Source organism: Scyliorhinus torazame, chromosome 14, assembly GCF_047496885.1.
Source record: "Scyliorhinus torazame isolate Kashiwa2021f chromosome 14, sScyTor2.1, whole genome shotgun sequence".
NCBI classification, from domain to species: domain Eukaryota; kingdom Metazoa; phylum Chordata; class Chondrichthyes; order Carcharhiniformes; family Scyliorhinidae; genus Scyliorhinus; species Scyliorhinus torazame.
In genome coordinates, this window is record NC_092720.1 from 62788409 (window position 1) to 62803412 (window position 15004).

The 15004-nt window shown below is 45.9% G+C and overlaps 1 protein-coding gene across 5 annotated transcripts in view; it reads left to right on the forward strand.

The window, feature by feature from the left end:
• The first annotated feature begins 2645 nt into the window (after nt 1–2645).
• Nucleotides 2646–15004, forward strand: part of tmem44 (transmembrane protein 44) — a 51979-nt gene continuing 39620 nt past the window's right edge. For 2 of the 5 annotated variants that reach the window (XR_011934472.1, XM_072474297.1), the window contains exons 1-3: nt 2650–3328; nt 8225–8351; nt 11799–11892. Coding sequence is in view for 4 of the 5 variants with exons in the window: in XM_072474297.1 (XP_072330398.1) it covers nt 3141–3328; nt 8225–8351; nt 11799–11892 (409 nt within the window). In the remaining variant the exon portion in view is untranslated. Of the gene's footprint in view, nt 3329–5391; nt 5578–8224; nt 8352–11798; nt 11893–15004 lie in introns of those variants that run through there. The other 3 variants (XM_072474299.1, XM_072474296.1, XM_072474300.1) reach the window with 3 other exon arrangements.

Sequence of the window (15004 nt, forward strand, 5' to 3'; positions counted from 1 at the left end):
ATTCTATGATGGTCACGTCAGGTGAACCAACTAAATGGACTGGTGCCGGGAATTTGGTGAGGGTGGGAATTCTATACAGAGGGATATGGAGGCACTAAGTTGTCTAAATCAAAGGTCAATAAGGAGTAAACTAAAATATATATTCTTGATTCACTTTCCTTGCCAAGAGACACACAAGTAGGTGAAGCACATGCCTATGTCTTTCCGTAGCTTGAACAAGTTTCTAGTCTGTTGCCAGAGCTTTAGCCTGTAGGTCGCCACGCCACAACAAGCATAGCTGATGAGGAGGTGGCCTGCATCCACTGCCTGCCTTGGGCATTTTGGAAGGATTTATAGGTTGACAATCGAGTTGTTTCGCAATGCTATCAACGCACCTTTTGTGGCCTTCAAGTCCCAGAGTGGGACTTAACAGACAGCATTTTAAGAAAAACGATGGAACAGTTGAGACCTATTGTCTGAAATTCCTGTGCCATGTGAAAACTCCAGAATGCTGCATGTGTCTTGGATAACTGCTGAAAATGCTTTGAGAGGCTCATAGTTTCTGACCTTGGAGTGGTTAGTTTCTGACCTTGGAGTGGTTATTGTAAGACATGCAGGAAGCTGAGCACCCATTCTAAGAACAGTAACTCAGCAGCTATGGGAGCCCAAGAGGATCATAACCATGCGGCCATCAGGCAGGTAGTGCAGTGATCATCAAGGAGCGTGACACTCAAACCGGTCTTCATTCTGAATAGTGGTGGGGGAGTGCACATCAATAGCACCAGGGAGCAAATTACTTGGTGAGGTGGGGATGGAACAGAAAACCAGGAATGCAGTGGATGGTTGTGGGACGGACAGATGCTACTGCAAATGTTGACATGAGTCTCGTGTAGTGTGTTACCTCAGTGCCAGGATGGATGAGGGTAATGTGGTTGAAGTAAATATGGATTTTCAAAAGGTGTTAGGTAAAGTACCAAACAATAGACCTGTTGGCAAAATTTTAACCTAGGTTAAAGGAGCAGTGACTGCATTACTATGAAATTGGCAAAGGGACAGAAAAAGAGAATGGTGGTTGGTGAACAGTAGTTTTTCAGTCTTAAGAGAGGTGTGTAATGGTGTCCCCAGAGGTTGATGTTGGACCACTCCCCTTTGTGATATATATTAATAACCTAGACTTGAATACACAAGGAAATATAGTCACAGATTCGGGGCCAATACACAAACGAATGAAATGGGCAGACATGTGGCAGATGAAATTTAATTCAAAGAGGTGTGAAGTGATTCATTTTGGTTGGAAGATTAAAGAGAGGCAATATAATTTAGTACAATTTTAGGAGGGAGGGGCGAAACATCAAGATCTGGTGGTTTCCATTCACAAGTCTTTGAAGATAGCAGAACAGTTAAAAGGCATATGGAGTCCCTGGCTTTATAAACGGTGCTAAATAGCAAAAAAATATTAATTAGGCCCCAGCTGTAGAACTGTGGCCATTTTTGGGCAATATACTTCAGTATGGATGTCGAGGACTCTGAGAGGGTGCAGACATATCCCAGATCGTTATCAGGAATGAAAGTATTCAGTTACTTCAAGCAACCAGAGAAACTGTTGGTTTCCTTAGAATGGAGAAGCTTAGGAAGATATTACACATTCTCAAAATTGGGGCTTTAATGAAATAAATAAGAACCCATTTCTCGTGTCTGAAAGATCAGTAATGGTAGCATAGTGGTTAGCAGTGTTGCTTCACAGCGGCAAGGTCCCAGGTTCGATTCCCAACTTGGGTCACTGTCTGTGCAGAATCTGCACGTTCTCCCAGTGTCTGCGTCGGTGCTCCGGTTTCCTCCTACAAGTCCTAAAAGACGTGCTGTTAGGTAATTTGGGCATTCTGAATTCTCCCTCCGTGTACCCGAACATGCGCCGGCGTGTAGTGACTAGGGGCTTTTCACAGTAACTTCATTGCAGTATTAATGTAAGTCTACTTGTAACAATAAGGATTATTATTATTACTACCCACTAACTGGATTTAACGCGATTGGCCAACTAGACCAATGAGAGGAAATAATTATGCAAGAAGATAAAAGCAAATTACTGCGGATGCTGGAATCTGAAACAAAAACCGAAAATACTGGACAATCTCAGCAGATCTGACTCTTTTATCAGCTTTGATAATCATCCAGACTCAACGTTCGCCCCCTTTTCTCTCCACAGATGTTGCCAGACCTGCTGATTGCCCAGTATTTGCTGTTTTTGTTGTAAATAATTATGCAATTCAGTGCGTTAAGATCTGGAATACGGTGCCTGATTGATGCACATTCAATAACTTTAAACACTTGTACGAAGTCTTACAACACTAGGTAAAAGGGAAAGAAATATCGAGAGTAATCATTACTGCTTTCAAAAAACTATTGGCACACAGCCATGTGGGCCGAATGGTCTCCTGCGCTCGATTACACTTTCTTACCCCTTCAGAATACTTGTTACCGATGATTGGGATAACATGAATCGGCCTCTTGGGCGCCTTGTGGCTCTTGCTGTCTGCCTTCGAGAAACAAAGTGGTGGGAGGAAATCTGCAAGTTTAAAACTTTGGCAGAGTGTGATATCCTGACCTGGGAGGAAGGCGGCGCCTTTAAGAGCTTTGATTCGGCGCCTGGTTTCTAGACGGAACTTGGCCGTTCCCGGTTGAAAAGTTTGTCCAGAGTGAAATTGCCCTTGTCAGTGGAGTGTGGGGGTTGTTTCGTACGGGCGAAATTGCAATGGCCGTGTAGTGCTTTGGACAATGTTAGAAGCTGATGGGATTGGGGGGGTTGAGGTGGGACATGTGTCCCCCCTCCTCCTCGGTACTGAGTCTGCGCCTCCTCAATTCGCCCTGAGGGAAGCTCCGAGTGGGCACCTCCCAAGCTGAGAAAGCAGGAAGTGGCGGCAGCCAAGGCACCCCCTTCAGCCGGAGACAACTGCGGAGTAAACCACTCCGGCGGCCAATTTGGAGGCCAAATTAGGTCATTTGGACATTTCACAGTGACCCGGAGGGGACCCCCCCCCCCCTTCCAGAAGGTTGACTTTATTGTGAAGGCGGGTTGACGAAGGGGTGGTGAATAAGAAAGCTGCTCACGTTGATGGGCAATGTCTCTCTGAGCGAAGTGTGAAGGAATTTCCTGGCAGCCGAGAATGCGATCAGCCGCCGACAGCCACCCGGGCCGCCCCGAAGGGACAACTCGGGGCGGTGGGACTCCAACTGCTTCCTCTCCCTTATGGAACTGGAATTACTGGATCAACTGCTTCGTGCAGGAGAAAGTTTGCATTTCCTTCGCGCTCTGGCTGTTATCACTGCTGCTTTGGGCAATCTCTCACATTGTGTAAGTGTAGCTAACATTTCAGTTCTGAAGTGTTGCCATCTCTTCTACCTCCATCTCCAGAGTGAGAAAGGGCAGCTGGAATATCATTGCTGCAAGAGTGCTCAATGCTGGGTGAGAAATGGAGCTGCCGTGTGGCTCAGTACAATGGGCTGACTGGCTGTATTTTAAGGATGGAAAGAAGAGGTGATAAATTTCTATATAATCCACCAGCCAAATCAGCGAGGGAGGGACTTCATTGAGTCCAAGCACCTTTTTTTCTGTTTTCTGTTTATATTCGTAACAATCAGCTGTAGGTCAAACGTTTTGACATTAAAAACAAATAATGCTGGAAGTATATGACCAGTCTGTCAAGATAATCAGGGATCCTGTATCAGTATTTCATTCATTCATATGTGCCTTTCGCTGGCGAGGCCACCCTTTATTATCCATCCCTAATTGCCCTTGAGAAGGTGGTGGTGAGCCACCTTCTTGGATCGCTGCATTCCATGAGGTGTAGGTCCGCCCACAGTGTTGTTAGGGAGATGGTTCCAGGATTTTGACCCAGCAGCAGTGATATATTCCAACTCGTGGGGGTGAGTGGCTAGGAGGGAAAGCTCCAGGTGATGGTGTTCCCATGTATCTGCCGCCCTTGTCTTTCTGGATGGTCATGGGTTTGGAAAGTACTGCTTAAGGAACCTTGGTGAGTTCCTGCACTGTATCTTGTAAATGGGGCACACTGCTGTTTGTCAGTGATGGAGGGAGTGACTGCTTGTCAATAGGGTACTGATCAAGTGGATTCCTTTGTCCCAGATGGTGTCTAGCTTCTTGTGTTGTTGAAGTTACTTGTGCCTTGTAGATTAGGACAGGCTATGGGGTATCAGGAGGTGAGTTACTCACTGCAGAATTCCCAGCCTTTTACCTGTTCTTGTGCTAGTCCTTTTCAGTTTCTGGTCAATGGTGACTCCCAGGATGTTGATAGTGGGGGATTCAGCGATGGTAATGCCATTGAATGTCAAGAGCAATAGTTGGATTTTCTCTTGATGGTAATTGCCTGGTACTTGTGTGGTTTGAATGTTACTCGCCACTTGTCAGTCCGTGACTGGATCTTTTCCAGGTCTTGCTGCATTTGGAATTGGGCTGCTTCAGTATCTGAGGAGTTGCCAATGGTGCTAAACATTGTGTTGTCATCAACAAGCATCCCCACTTTTGACCTTATGATGGAAAGAAGGTAATTGAAGAAAAAACTGAAGAGGGTTGGATCTAGGACACTCTGCTGAGGAACACCTGTAGTGATGTCCTGCAAGTGAGATGACTGACCTCCAACAATCGCAACCATCGGGCAGCACGGTAGCACAGTGGTTAGCACAATTGCTTCACAGCTCCAGAGTCTCCGGTTCGATTCCCGGCTTGGGTCACTATCTGTGCGGAGTCTGCTCGTTCTCCCCCTGTGTGCAGGGGTTTCCTCCAGTTGCTCCGGTTTCCTCCCACAATCCAAAGATGTGTGGGTTCGGTGGATTGGCCATAGTGTCCAAAATTGCTCTTGGTGTTGGGTGGGGTTACTGGGTTATGGGAATAGGGTGGAGTTGTGGACCTTTGGTAGGGTGCTCTTTCCAAGAGCCGGTGCAGACTCGATGGGCCGAATGGCCTCCTTCTGCACTAAATTCTATGATCTTCCTTTATGCGTGGTATGACTCCAACCGGAGGAGGATTTTTCCCCGATTCCCATCGACTCCAGTTTTGTTAGGGCTCTTTGACGCCGCACTAGGTTAAATATTGCCCTGATGTTCAGGGAAATAATTTTCACCTCTCCTCTGGAGTTCAGAAGAGATTCGAGTGGTTTACCTGTTCTGTATTTTCAGCACTTAAAAAAAATTTCAACTTAGGAGTTTTTCCTATTTTGAAAGGTTGTGCATCAAGCCCCATTGTAAACTTGAGCAGTTTATCAAGGCTGACATATAAATTACTGAGGTAAAAGGATCATTTGGAGCCAAAATGTTAACTGTTTTTCACCACAGATGCTGCCAGACCTGTGTTTATCCAGCATTTTCCATTTTTAATTAGAGGGAGTGCTGAATTATTGGAAGTACAGACTGACTGGCTAAGTAGAAAGTTTGGAATTTTTCTGAGTGCCTTGAATGAGCGTCTCCTATGCATGTTGTTTTGGACCAGCTATCCTGTTCCTGGATGCACCTTTCAGATGAGATACTAAACCGAGGCCTTTTGTATATTCGAGTGTAAAAGGTCACATGGACTATTTGAAGAGTATCCAGGTGAATATTTTTCAGTTAAAAATGAACAAAAACAGATTATTTTATTCATTTGTGGTTTGCAAGACATTTTATCTATAGATTACCTACATTTTCCCGCAACAGAACAGTGGCTGTACTTCAAAAATAATCAATAAATTGTAAAGCTCTCATTAGGCATTCTATAATATACCATAACTCTTTTTTTATTTTGACAGTTTAGGTGTGGGCTTAAGTGGGGTGCTCTTTCCAAGAGCTGGTGTAGACTCGATGGGCCAAATGGCCTCCTGCACTGTAAATCCTATGTTTAGGTTTTATTTCTGAATTTCAAAACCTGATTGTGGTCTCAACTTTCCTGCCTGCCCCATAATTCCTCACTCCTCGTTGATCACAAATCTCTCCAACACAGCCTGTTCAATGATCCAGCCTCACTGCTTTCTGAGAGTTCCAAAGAATAACAACTCTTTGAGAGAAGAAATACCTCCTGGTCTCCATCTTAACGGGAGATTATTCTGAAACTGCGCCCTCTAGTTCCAGATTCCCCCACGAGGGGAAACATCCTCTCAGCATCAACCCTGTCAAGCTCCCTAGGAAATATGTTTCAATAAGATCACCTCTCATTGTTCTAAACTCCAGTGAGTATGGGCCAAAATGCTCGAACTTTCCATATAAGACAACCTCTTCGTCCCATACTCAGCCTAGTGAACCTTTTCTGAACTGTCTCTAATGCAAGGATATGCCTCCTTAAATAAGAGACTAAAACTGTACACAGTACTCTAGGTGTTGTCTTGCCAGTGCCCTGTCTAGTTGTAACAAGACTTCGTTATTGTTATACACCTTCCCCCCCCCCCTGCAATAAAGGCAAACATTCCATTTGTCTTCCTAATTACTTGCTGTACCTGCATGCTAACATTTTATGAGTCATGTATGAGAGCACCCAAATCCCTCTGTGCCACAGTATTCTGCAGTCTCTCTCCATTTAAATAATCTGAATTTTTTTAGTCTTCTTACCAAAGTGGATATCTTCATAATCTCAAGCCTATCTACCAGTTAAAGGTCTCTGCAAATTATTTGAAGTTGTGAGAATATTCTGGCGCCAAACCAACATTTTTCTTTCACATAAATCATCCATCAGAATAACTAGTCATCCATTTCAGTTGTGGATTGCTGCTTGCACAAAATGGCAGCCACTTATGTTTACATAAGATTTATTTTTTTATCCGTTCATGGGCCATCAACATTTATTGCCCATCCCTGAGGGGCATTTAAGAGTCAACCACATTGCTGTGAATCTGGAGTCACATGTAAGCCACACCATGTGAGTAGGACAGATTTCCTTCCCTAAAGGACATTTGTGAACCAGTTAGGTTTTTACGACAATGGTGTCATGGTCATTGTTCATTGGTCATTGGGGTGGCAATGCAGCACAGGGTCCCACGTTCGATATCTGCTGGGTCATTGTGTGCAAAGTCTGCACATTCTCCCCGTGTCCACGTGGGTTTCCTCCGGGTGCTCCGGTTTCCTCCACACTCCGAAAAACGTGCTTGTTAGGTGAATTGGACATTCTGAATTCTCCCTCAGTGCACCCGAACAGGCACCGGAATGTAGCGACTAGGGGGATTTCCATTGCAGTGTTAATGTAAGCCTACTTGTGACAATAATAAAGATTATAATTATTATTATTCCAGATTTTTATTGAATTTAAATTTCACCATCTGCCATGGGGGATTTGGACCTTGATCCCCAGAGTAGTTTTTACTTTTACTAATCTAGCAAAAATGCCACTACGCCACTGCCTCCCCAGAAATGTGCTTAAAAAGTTGTGCCAAGACATTTTGAGGTGAAAAACACCATAAAAGCTTTACACAGAGCTTGATCCACAATGTCCTAAAGTGCTATACAACCAATTAGTTCATTGCTTTTGAAGTGCAGTAATTGTTGTTATGTAGGCAAATATAGTAATTGCAAACAACGCAATCCAGGTCCGGTATAAGTGGAGCTCAACATTTGTATTTTGTCACAAGTTTATATTGTTAATGTTGCGGATGTTTCTGTTACTGCTTCTGCTGTTTTCCATGCATATCCTTTCCATGAAGCTAAGCATAATGGAAAGGAGAAATTCTGGTTCTGTTCTGTTATCATCACATATCTACTAAATTACAGTTGCCTTATGTCCTGTGGCAAGAAAATGGTTTGGTCAAAGGTATTACATTGTCTTTTATCAGGATATCCTGTAAAACACCCATAGTTTTAAGTTCTGCACAGCTTGGTTTGTTTCACGATTTCATATTTTGTACCTGGTTTTTGATGCCAGTCAGTCTATGGTAATTAGTCAATCAATTTGCTGTCAATTCATTCAAATTTGATTTGGCTATAGAGCTCATGGAATCACCCTGTCCCGCTGAACCTGGGAAACCTGTTGCAATGAAGCTGCCTGCTTTCGGTCTAACATTTAAATGATCAACCTGCTTCTGGTGGGCAGATTGGTCACCCACCCCTCGACCCACTTCTGTTAAGACTGGAAATGGGCAGGTTTGATATAGGTTTGGATCCTAATCCATATTTTTTGCATTTTAACCTCCTGATAGTCAAAATTCAGCCATCAATCTCTGGAAATCAGAAATATCAATGTTGTATTCTACATTTCCTTTGTTCACTTTTATGTTTCCAGGTTCTTTTATTTCCATTGCAAACGGAGAGTTTGGAGAGAAGAATCTTTATCTTGTAGCATCTACGCTTTTCTGGGGAATATATGCAACATGTTTGGGGCACTTCTAGCAAAACAACTGAGTATTCAGGTTAGTGGTTATTGTTCAATGAATCTCATTTTGCTACAATAGGTTTCTTTATTACCAGAAATGAAAAACATTTTTTGGCCCTTGTACCAGCTTTTTCCTTGCTTGTGACTCAAAAGGGCTTTTGTTTCCTTGTTCCCTGATTTTCCTCAGAATCAGTTTCACTTCTTTTTATTTTCCCTTTTTCTGATTTTTATTTTACCAATCATCTTTATTTTATCCTTGTTTTCTATTAGAAATCTAGTTATTTATGGATCCTTATTACAACCTCTATTGTTTCCTCCTCATTGTGGTATTCCTTCTGGTTCGGATGACTGTGTGAGCATTCCTGAGCCATCTTGTTATCTAAAGCTTACTCATTTCCTCTTCAGAACGTCCCAGCTCTGGGATTTGTTCTGTTAAATGGATACTAAAGTACAAAAATGATTGGTTCAAGAGTATTATTAATCTTCAGTAAACATTGCTTAACATTCATAGATTTTTATTTGGTTAGTGAGAATCCATGCATTGCTGCATTGTTTGTTTTGGATTTAAACTAAATATAACTTAACGTTGTAATGCACAGTTCATTATAACAACTAAAATAACTTCCTTATGGAAAATGTACAATTTTAGTTTTCAGCAAAAGACAGTCTCTGTAAACTGATCTGTGTCTGCCAAGAACAAAAATCTATCTGTTACATATGGAAGTGAATATGATAGCATTATACTTTTATAAATCTATTACATGCTATACCATGTATGCTGTCTACTTGGGTAGGTGGTAGTATTATTGTTAGGGGCCAAGATATCATTCTGTATATATTTTTTCATTATAAACCAACCCCCCTCCTACATTTTTGGTGTGTGCAAACAAACTAACTCTTTGAGTTCATCCTATCTTGAGTTTGCTGTGGGATTATTAATAGAAAATTGGATCACATCAAAACCAAGAGGTTGGGAAAGCAAATCAAAAACATATTTCTGTGATTAGTGTGGTTTAAATGACCCCACCCTATCCATAATATTATCCTGTAAGAATGTTGAACCTGGTGGGGTGGGGGGAGCAACCCAGGAGCACACAACTGCCCCCCCCAACACCGTCACTCCCCCCCCCAACTCCAACTGCCCCCCCCCCAACACCGTCACTTTCCCCCCCCAACTCCAAATGCCCCCCCCCAACACCGTCACTTCCCCCCACCAACTCCAACTGCCCCTCCAACACCGTCACCTCCCCCCCCCCACTCCAACTGCTCCCCCCAACACCGTCACTACCCCCCAACTCTAACTGCCCCCTAACACCGTCACTCCCCCAACTCCAAACTGCCCCCCCAACACTGTCACTCGCCCCAACTCCAACTGCCCTCCCAACACCGTCACCCCCCCCCAACGCCGTCACTCCCCTCCCCCCCCCCCCATGCCATCACTCCCCTCCCCAACAGCCCACCCAACACCATCACTCTCCCCAACACCGCTACTGTCCTTCCCCAACTCCAACTGCCCCCCCAACACCGTCACTCCCCCCCAACTCCAATTGCCCCCCAACACCATCACTCCCCCCCCAACTCCAACTGCCCCCCCAACACCATCACTCTCCCCCCCCCAACTCTAACTGCCCCCCCCAACACCGTCACTCTCCCCCCTCCCAACTCCAACTGCCCCCCAACACCGTCACTCCCCCCCAACTCCAACTGCCCCCCCAACACCATCACTCCCCCCCAACTCTAACTGCCCCCCCAACACCGTCACACACCCCCAACTCTAACTGCCCCCCCAACACCGTCACTCTCCCCCCTCCCAACTCCAACTGCCCCCCCCAACATCGTCACTCTTTCTCTCTTCCCCCCCCCAACTCCAACTGCCCCCCCAAACACCCCGTTTCCCTCCCAACACCGTCACTCCCAACACCCCAACAATCATCACCCCGCCCCCCCCGCCAGAACAACTGTCACTCCCCCCCCCCACCCCACCCAAAACCAACTCTCCCCACATTCACTCCCTCCCCCAACTCCAACTGCCCCCCAACACCGCTGCCCTCCCACAACACCAACTCTCCTCCCCCCCCCACACCGTCGCTCCCCCCAACTCAAACTGCCCCCCCCAACACCGTCACTCCCCCCCAACTCCAATTGCCCCCCAACACCATCACTCCCCCCCCCCCCAACTCCAACTGCCCCCCCAACACCATCACTCTCCCCCCCCAACTCTAACTGCCCCCCCCAACACCGTCACTCTCCCCCTCCCAACTCCAACTGCCCCCCAACACCGTCACTCCCCCCCCAACTCCAACTGCCCCCCCAACACCATCACTCCCCCCCCCCAACTCTAACTGCCCCCCCAACACCGTCACACACCCCCAACTCTAACTGCCCCCCAACACCGTCACTCTCCCCCCTCCCAACTGCCCCCCAACACCGTCACTCCCCCCCCCCAACTCCAACTGCCCCCCCCAACACCATCACTCCCCCCCCAACTCTAACTGCCCCCCCAACACCGTCACACCCCCCCAACTCTAACTGCCCCCCCCAACACCGTCACTCTCCCCCCTCCCAACTCCAACTGCCCCCCCCAACATCGTCACTCTTTCTCCCCCCCCCCCAACTCCAACTGCCCCCCCAAACACCCCGTTTCCCCCCAACACCGTCACTCCCAACACCCCAACAATCGTCACCCCGCCCCCCCCCCCCGGAACAACTGTCACTCCCCCCCCCCCCCCCCCCGCACCCCACCCAAAACCAACTCTCCCCACATTCACTCCCTCCCCCAACTCCAACTGCCCCCCAACACCGCTGCCCTCCCACAACACCAACTCCCCCCCCCCCCCCACACCGTCGCTCACCCCCCCCAAACTCCAACTCCCCCCCCCCAACAACTGTCACTCCTCCTCCCCCCCCCCCCCCCCCCAACACCGTCACTCCGCCCTGAACTCCAATTGCTCCCCCAACACCGTCACTCCACCCCAAAAAAAAAAGAATGTTGAACCTGCGCTAAAACCTACTATTTATTTGCAAATGACAATTACAGAGAATACAAGTAGCATGCAGAATACTTCACTTGCATGAGATAGAATCTTGGGGATTAAATACAAGGTACAAGTAACCTTTCCAATAATTTTCAACTAAAATGTCCATTGAGATCCATTTATATAATGCATACATTTCAGGTTAACAATGCTAAATTTCACCTGAATGACCAATGCGCCATATTCTCATCCCCTAATTCTGATTGATGTCACACTGTGAACGTAGGGAATCTCTGTGCGCGTTTTCTGCTGCGGTGGCAAAAATGTCTTTAAAGGTTAGTCAAACAAAATTGGAAATGTTTTACTATGAAGCAAGCTTTTAAAATACACTGGTCACTTCACATGCTTCCAACACTTACAAAGTTTTAGGCATTTGTTTGGATGGAAATCAATGGTAAGGAACACACAAAGTAAGAAAACTCACATTATATATCTTTATCTATTTCCAGGTGTTTACAGCAGCTTATATGGCAGCTGTGGATGTTCTCTGTTTTGTTTTAATCCTGTTTCCTGTGTGTGGATCAAGATCCAGTTCAAAAACAGGTAGAAACAATGCCAGGCCAGAAAAGCATTGCGTTGCCTGTATTACTGAGCTGTCTTATGAAATTGTTTATTATTCTATGCTAGAAGTTTAAATCTGTTTATCAATAAATTGTTGGTGATTCTAGCTTTGTGTCCTAGTTATCTGTATATTATGGAACACAAAAACAGATCGCTTGACCCATTCCCACTGGCTCTCTTGAGAGAGTTACCACCTCTATATAACTTTCCTGCGTTTTCTCCAAATTTTACTTCATTTCAAATAGCTCCATTTGAATTCCTCTTAACCTTTCGCTGTAATGAAATAGCCCTATTTTCTCTGATCCTTCGTGTCATAATGAATTTCTTCTACACCCTCCCCATGATTTCAGAATCCTTCTTAAACTAAAGTACCCAATGCTTTGAAGCAATATTGTCATTGCTACATCTTTGTTTTGGTTACTATTGTCTATCTTCGGCTTGCTGGTCCAATTAATGAAACCCCAAATCCTTTATGCTCTTTTTATAACTTGGTCCGCCAACCTTTAAAGATTTGTATATCTGAAGTTTTGAGTTCTCTTCGGCTATTTAAACTTTTGCCATCTTGGGTATATTTTTCCCCCCCCAAATGTATACCTCATATTTCAACAAATGAAATTTCATTTGGCATCTACCCATCCATCTCCTGTTGAAGTCACATACAGTAAACTCGTGCTGCCAATTTTTGTGCCATCTAAATTTTTTTGAAGTCCAGATTTATATAGAACTTTGAACATGGGCAGCACGGTGGGATAGTGGTTAGCACTGCTGCCTCACAGCGCCAGGGACCTGAGAGTTTACACCTTCTCCCCGTGTCTGCATGGGTTTCCTCCGGGTGTTCCGGTTTCCTCCCACAGTTCAAAGATGTGTAGGTTAGGTGGATTGGCCATGCCCCTTGGTGTCTAAGCATGTGTAGGTTAGGTGGAGTTACGGGGATGGGAGAAGTGAGCCTAGATAGGGTGCTCTTTCAGAGGGTCAGTGCAGGCTTGATGGGCTGAAGAACATATGGGTAACTAAAAGCTTTGTCAGAGATAGGGTATTAAGGAGATTCTGGCAAGAAGAGGGTGAGGTGGAGTGACAGAGAGATTTAGGAAGAGAAATCCAGTGCTTTGGGCCCAGATAGCTGCAATCACAGCTGCCAAAAGTGAGGTGATGGGAGTATTGAATTTGATGGAATAACGTAAGCGTTCTCAGGGATGTAGGGGCTGAAGGAGATTACATAAGTAAGGAGGAGAGAGGTCAGAAGAGGTTTGAAATAGTTGAGTCTGGAGTGGAAAGAGCATGGATGAGACTTTCACCAGTAGATCTGTTGAGATAGAGACAGGTGATCTTTATGATCGGGCAGCTACAAGGTTCGAATCTAAGCTTGCCGTCAAATAGGATGCGAGATTGTTCTGCTTGGGACAGCGGCCAGAGGGGAGGGTGGAATTGATGTCAAGATAATGGTGTAAGTTAGCGAAGGGCTGCAAACACAATGGTCTCAGCCCTTCTCATGTTTAATTGGAGGATGTTTAACTCATTCAGGACGGGATGTAAAGTAACATAAGCTAAGAGAGACGATGGAGCGGTAATTTCATCAGTGTGCTTGTTGAACCTAATATCATGTCTTTACATTATGTCACTGAAAAGCAGCAACTATAGGAGGAAGAGGATCCATGGGTGATCTTTGGAAGATTCTAGGATGCCAGTATAGGACTGTAAAGGGATGCATTTGTAGGAGGTTTTCTTTCTTCAAAAATATTTTATCAAAGCATTTTTACATATATACACAAAATTTCAGACGGACAACAAAACAACTCCATGAACAAAAACAATCTGCCTGCCACCCTGATAACAACAACCCCAAAAATCCAGTCTTCCCATTTTAGCCCCCTTGCCCCATTCCCCCCCTCCCTTGCACACCCCTCAATCAACCTTAAAGAAACCGATAAACGGTTTCAGCCTCTGGGTGAACCCCTCTGCCAAACCTCTCAGAGCGAATATGAGCTTTTACAGCCTCAGGAATTCTGCCAGGTCTCTCACCCACACACCCGCTTTTGCTGGCTCCGAGTCCCACCATCCTAAACCAGCCCAAACAGATCATTTAGTGCTCCATCAGTTGAGCCAAATTCGGTTTTTGTAATTGCACTAACTCCTCTCCACCGGGATACCCAAATGTCTGAAACTGGCCCCCACCACCCTAAACGGCAACTCCTCTGATCTCCTTTCCTGCCCTCTGGCATTAATCGGAAACACCACACGCTTTCCCATCTTCAATTTGTATCCCGAAAACGGGAAGAATTTCCATAATACCTCCAATGCTGCCCACCGGGTCCGAGATATACAATAACCGGTCGTCCGCATACAACGAGACCCTATGCTCAGCATAAGGTCTTTACAACCCCCCCCCTTTTTAAATTTTTTTTAAAGAGTACCCAATTCATTTGTTTCCAATTAAGGGGCAATTTAACGTGGCCAATCCACCTAGCCTGCACATCTTTGGGTTGTGGGGGCGAAACCCACGCAAACACGGGGACAATGTGCAAACTCCACACGACAGTGACCCAGAGCCGGGATTGAACCTGGGACTTCGGCGACGTGAGGCTGCAGGGCTAACCCACTGCACCACCGTGCTGCCTAGGGTCTTTACAAACCCCATCTGATCCTTGCTTATCTACCCCGGCATACAATCCTCAATCCGCGATGTCAGCACCGTTGCTAATAGCTTGGCATCTACATTTAGTAAGGATTTCGGGCGATAAGACCCACATTGCTCCGGGTCCTTATCCTTCCTTAAAATCAGGGAGATGGATGCCTGCAACAATGTAGAGGGGTGTAACCCCACCCCCCACTACTCCCGTGCTTCATTACACGCCCTCAACAGCAGTAACCCCTGATCTGCCTCATGCTTTCTATAAAACTCTCATCGGGAATCCATCTGGCCCCGGGCACTTATCCTCCTGCATTGCCTCCAGACCCTGAAACAACCCCTTCTCCACCTTGGGAAACTCCAGCCCATCCAGGAACCACCGCATTCCCTCGGGGGATCCGACTCGTAGACCCTCCTATAAAGGGCCTCAAACACCCCATTCACCCCTCCGGGTCCATTACAACCTTA